The 6000-nt window shown below is 34.0% G+C and overlaps 1 protein-coding gene across 1 annotated transcript in view; it reads left to right on the forward strand.

The window, feature by feature from the left end:
- LOC139950629 (E3 ubiquitin-protein ligase MIB2-like) overlaps positions 1–5378 on the forward strand; it is a 31346-nt gene extending 25968 nt beyond the window's left edge. The window contains exons 15-16 of the mRNA XM_071949406.1: positions 504–700; positions 1486–5378. Coding sequence (XP_071805507.1) covers positions 504–700; positions 1486–1540 — 252 coding nt within the window. The 3' untranslated portion in view covers positions 1541–5378. The remainder of the gene's footprint in view (positions 1–503; positions 701–1485) is intronic.
- Positions 5379–6000: the final 622 nt, after the last annotated feature.

A 6000-nucleotide genomic window follows, 5' to 3' on the forward strand; every position in this document is an offset into this window, starting at 1 on the left:
CAGGTATTCTGCTAAAAGTCTCAGCAAAACCAATAAACCCCAAAAATATTCATTTGCCCCAAATCTTCCAGATAGTCTATCAAATGGCATCTTTACACCATTCAAAGGATCAATTCAGAAAATACTACTCCAACATAAATAAAATTCAGCCACCATACCAAATCGTTGTATGTATGTTAATATTGAAGTACTATACGTATAGTTTATTGAAATAGACGTTTAATCAAACGCGAAAAAATATGGTTTGACAATTTAATTAATTTAGATCTGGATACTGGAAGACTTCCATGAATGTCTTGGCCAGTATGTAAAACCAAACATTTTCATTGCGGGAGGATGGGGACAAGCGGGTTGAAATCATCATTCAGCGTGGGCGTTTTATTGTATACAACCAATCACTCAATTTGTGAGTTGTTGGGAGGGCTTACCTACTCTCCCTCTGTGCACTTGACCGTGAACGTTTGAATGTTTAATTTGATTTTGTTTCATGTTGCTGTCAACAGTTGAGAGAGCTCATTCAGAAAGCTGAACACGAAGGAGTAACATCAGATGCGAAAACTAAACTCCTTACCATAGCGATGTATCTCATCAACAACAATGCCGATATCTACATCAAGAACAACAGAGGACAGTATGTTTTGGATGTGACGCAGAATCCAAACATTCGCTCGTTGATCAAGGAAGGATTTGAAAAGAACAGGTAACATTTTGAAAAGAAAAATTTCAAAATAAGTTTAATGTTCGTTTCACAAATAGAAAAATCTGTATTGAAAAATAAACTAAACTATAACTACTTCCACCAAAATCAACGATTAAGTGACTAAAAATTACTCGTATGAAAAACAGGTTTGTATTACTGTGACGTCATGAGGTGTCAAATTACTGCAGTTTAAAGTTTTTTAGAGCTTTACTTAGTCTTTGCATCAGCATATTTCAAGAACTGCACAGTCGATTTTCAAATTTGTGTTCAGTTGGAGATGGGCATTGGAGATTAAATTTGGGTTATCTTGACCCCATGTTGACCTTTACTTCCGGTCTAAACTGGCTTTTTAGGTAATCAGAACGGAAAAGCTCTTTGCTTGTTATTGCAATTGTACTCAGCATTTATGCATTTATTCTATATGTAAATTTAAAGATTCATTTGTTAGTTTTATGTTTTCCTCTCCTGAAATTAGCAGTTCGTTTGCTGTTTGTTTGGACAATAAATACAAAACAACTCAATGAATGCATAGGGTGCAAAAAAAAGACAACAATATAATTGTTTGTATTCCTTTCTTTGTTGAGCTAGTATGTGCTAACAACCCCAATGTTGTCTTGGCACGGGATCTTATTTGCGCTTCACATGACCCTCTCAGTATAAAAATAAAAGCCTCGGTAATATTGTCAATATTTTAAGTGCAAAGTTTAGAGAGCACTTCATCCGATTAAAAAAATAGACAAATAATTCGTGAATACTATTGAATGTGTTTTTCCTTTATTTCACAGGCGTGTTGAGCCCGAGGCCGCTGTGAGCAAAAACCATGGTTTTAATTTCCGTTAGAAGTTGGATGGCAGTATTGCTTCGTGGAAGAATAAATTCACCGTCACACTCAATCAACAAACCATACACTTAGCTTAACCATTGTTGCCATCACAATGTTTGGTAACTTTTAAATTAAAACATCGAAAGTTAGTTTACGTTTACGGTGGATTGTTTGCGTGTTTAATTGCGTGCTTAAAGGCACTGCATGGACACAGTTGTCAAAGACCAGTATACTCACTTGGTGTCTCCCAACATATGCATAAAATAACAAATCTGTAAAAAATTACTCAATTAGTCATCAAAGTTGCAAGAGAATAATGAATGAAAAATACCCTTGTTGCACATTGTGTGCTTTCAGATGCCTGACAGACTCCACGTATAAACTTGTTAGTTTAGTGAGAAATTACCTCTCAAAACTACATTACTTCAGAGGGAGCCGTTTTTCACAATATTTTATACTATCAAAAGCTCTCCATTGCTCGTTACCAAGTTTTTATGCTAATAGCTATTTACTTTAGTAATTACCAAAGTTTCCAGTGCCTTTAATACTGCGATCTATGTAATCATAAGCAATTGTGATTAGGAATTAGATGCAATTTTCTCCACATTTGCAGTAGTTTAGACGGTTTCATTTGTGTAAAAGGTCGTTACTCACATAAACTTCACCTAGAAACTTTAGTGTTCAAACTAATAGTGTCAATTTGGACTTATTGAACTGGTTCCAGGCTAAAGGTACTTCGATGTTAACCGCAACACATCTTGGGACCAGTTTAGTTTGTTTATTGATTGTGTCAATCACATTATTTAAATCTAAAGCAAAAACCTAAAAAATAATTAGCAAAAAACTAGTTTACGTAATCCTTGCGGTCCGTCGTAAAGCACATAAACAATAATGATATTATCATGAAACCTTTATCCGTAAGTTGCATAACCAAACGTACATGACATAACAAACGTGTGAGAGTTTAAGCTCAATCGGTCATAGGAGTCACCCGAAAGGGAGTGGACCAATTTTGATGTTTTCACTGTTTCATAAAACTAGTTCGGTCTTGCAAGATCAAACATTATTTTTGCTGTTTTAAGTTCTCATAATCTAAAGCTTTTATGCCACAAATGTTTGAAAATACGTTAAAATTTATTTGTTCAGTCTTGTTATTCACTCCTAAATGTGCAGCTTATAAGAAATCATTGTGTTTTTTTTTTTTTTTCAATCAAAGTAATGTAGGCCCAATTAATCATTATGTATTAATCTCATTATAATCATTGAGTGAAGTAAGTGTACGCAATACTAATATATGAGATTGCAATTGATGTACTCGTTGTTTTAAACCATGTATATCGTTAAGTGTTATTGCACAGATAGCCATTTTACACAATATCGGCTGCTTATAGGATTGAAAAGAATTTTAGAAACTTTTGGTAGTCTTTCGAATGAAAGTTTGTGTTGGATTTTAGATTTTTGTTACTCCTTCTATAGTTATAATTTTATTTACGTTGTTATTTCATTAATTTTATGAAGTTATTTGTTTTAGATCGAGATTCTGAGAATTTCAAATAGGAATTTAGACCAATCCGTTTTTATTCTGACGAATCATATGACGTCATCATCACAATAATCTTGGTTGCGGCCCTGTTGGAGTCATTAGTAATGTTAATATCATCTTTGTTCAGTGGCTATTTAATCAATATTATAACTTTAATATAGCAAATAGGTAACTTCATTTTATTGTTCAGTTTAAAGTATTTAGTCAACTAAATGAACGCTAATGTGCAGATGTACGTGCAGTTAAAAATAGGTTTGAAGTTTAAACATGTATAGGAAATTTTACAATAGGTTTGAGATGATAAACAATAGCCCATAATGCGCAAGCGCCATCTTAAAAAAAAAAAAACACTCCAAAGCATCTTGGGAAACCCAGTGAAGTATACAAAATCAAGCTGCCGAGATGGACGCTTTGCTGTAGATGGACGCTATGCTGTAGTTTACATACAATTATGTCATGTTCTGTATTCCTCAAAGTTTTTGTTCTTAATGAACACCATATAAAGTAGTATCTTTGTTGTGTCGCTATTAATCAAGATTTAGTAGATTGGTTGGTTGTTCAATTTAAAACATTTAGGTAGGCCTATAATGTAGAACGGTTATAACTTAATATGATGGTTGGTTGTTCAATTTAAAACATTTTAGTTATATATTGCACTGTTATGTTCAGATGTATGTGCAGTTCAGAACTGTATACAGTTGACGGGAACTTAACAGATGGGTTGAATGAACAAATAGTATAATAAATGGTCCATTTGCGCAAGTATATGTACATTAATCAGTGAGCCGATTTTCGTAGCTAATAGTATTGAAATAGTCAGAATCATGGCAAATTAGTATTTTTCTGTAAAATCAGCTTTATTTAGTTTTGAATAAGCTTTGTCATCAATTCAAAGTTTTTGAAATCAAGTTTTTGTTTTAATGAAAACCATATTAAGTACTGTTAAAATTATCGTTGTTGTATGGCTATTACTCAAGATGACTCAATTTAGTAGATTGGTTGGTCGTTCAATCTAAAACATTTAGGTAGGCCTATATGTAGAACGGTTATGTTAAGATGTTTGTGTGATTCAAAACTGCTTAAAATTATGTAGAACGGTTATGTTAAGATGTTTGTGTAATTAAAAACTGCTTAAAATTGAAACACGGGAAGGTGACACTAGGGTTGATATGCTAAACAATAGTTACAATAGAACATAATGCACAAACGCCAACTTAAAAAATAAATCTGCAATGCATCTTAGAATCTCTAGTAGAACTTAAACAAATCAATTTGCCATGACGGACATCGTGCTGTAGTTGACATCAACTATGCCAGGTTCTGTAGTTGTGTATCATATTGCTTCAAAATCAGCATGCCATGACAGTTGTCGGTATTACTTGGACTCGGATTTCACCCAGAATCCTCTGTGCGCTGATCATGCGCATTGGGATATGCATCAAGATATTAGTCATTCAATTTCATTTTGAGGCAGGCAATTCTGATAGTTGTGCAGTCTTAAAACGCTTAGTTAACTTTTTGTTTCCTTATACGAATGTTAAAGGCATGCGGTTAATGTTTTGGCACTCTTGAACATAATATGCCAAGATGTCTGGCACGCCAACAGATGGTTGGTTTATGTTTACAAAAAACAACAACTGGAAAAACATTTTTTTTTTTAATTAAAAAAAACATTCAAACACGTTCAAATGTCAAGTCTTGGTCAGTTAACCATTGGAGGTCCGAAAAAATAAAGAAGAAAACAACCCTTAAAGGTAAAGTCTACTGGAAACATAAAATAAAGAAATAAATGTTCAACTCGACTTCGCCTTTTTGAAGGGAGCATTCCATCTTGAACCTGTGAAGGTACTAATGGTTTTACAGTTTATCTGTTTATTCGTATTTCTTTAGTCGTACTTATTTGAATCCTCGGTGAGCGAAATTGATTGCATCACTACGAAATTGAAAATGATTAAATCAGCAAAATCTCTAGTCGAACCAGCTTTGCTAAATTGAATGATGATTGTGTGTCATGAAAAAGAATGAGTGTGCTAGAAACTTGAATGCCTCAAAACGAAATTGAATGACCGAATTCTGAATTTAAAACGCAGTAAAAACCGGAGAGGCAAAATAGTTTTAATTCGAACGCATACAAATTAAATTGGCTGCTCATTTTCCGAAATTGACCGAGAAAGCCTAGTAAAATGCTAAGTTCAATTGGAAACATTTAGCTCGAACGGTAATGTTCAGATGTGTGCAGTTCAAAACTGGTTATAGGGAACACGTTTTCATGGATCGGTCGAGTTGGTCTTTGAAGAGCGTTTTTAACCGTTTGTTATAAAATGCATATGGTTAGAAAGATGTTTTAAAAGTAGAATACAATAATCAACACACAAGTATCACTCGAAATTGCGTGGTTTTCCTTTAATACCTCGTCGACCAACACTGTCGGCCATTTATGGAGTCAAATTTTGGACTCCCATAAATGGCCGACCATGTTAGTTCGCGATGTAAAAGGAAATACGTGCAATTTCGAGTGATATTTGTGTAGATTATTGTATTCTACTTTTAAAACATCTTTCTACCCATGTATTTTATAACAAACGGCGACAAACGCTTTTCAAAGACCAACTCGTCCGATCCAAGGCAACGTGTTCCTTTAAAGATGCAACATTTGGGAGTGTGACAGTAGGTGTAGAATGGTGAATAATTGGTGATGGAGCATGATGCACAAACGCTTCTTTAAACAGATATAAAAATACTGTAACGCAACATGGGATCCCAGTACAATAAAACAAATTATATACAGGCTGCAAGGACGCCTTGCTGTAGTTTACATGTAGTTGTGTGCCGCATAGCTTCAAAGTCAGTGGTGCACCAAGACAGTTTTCTCAATTTAGAAGTAATTTTAAATGAACGTTTTGTTCAATCTAATATGGCTATTTAATCAAGATT

This window comes from Asterias amurensis, chromosome 18 (genome assembly GCF_032118995.1).
Source record: "Asterias amurensis chromosome 18, ASM3211899v1".
In the NCBI taxonomy this organism is placed as follows: Eukaryota; Metazoa; Echinodermata; class Asteroidea; order Forcipulatida; family Asteriidae; genus Asterias; species Asterias amurensis.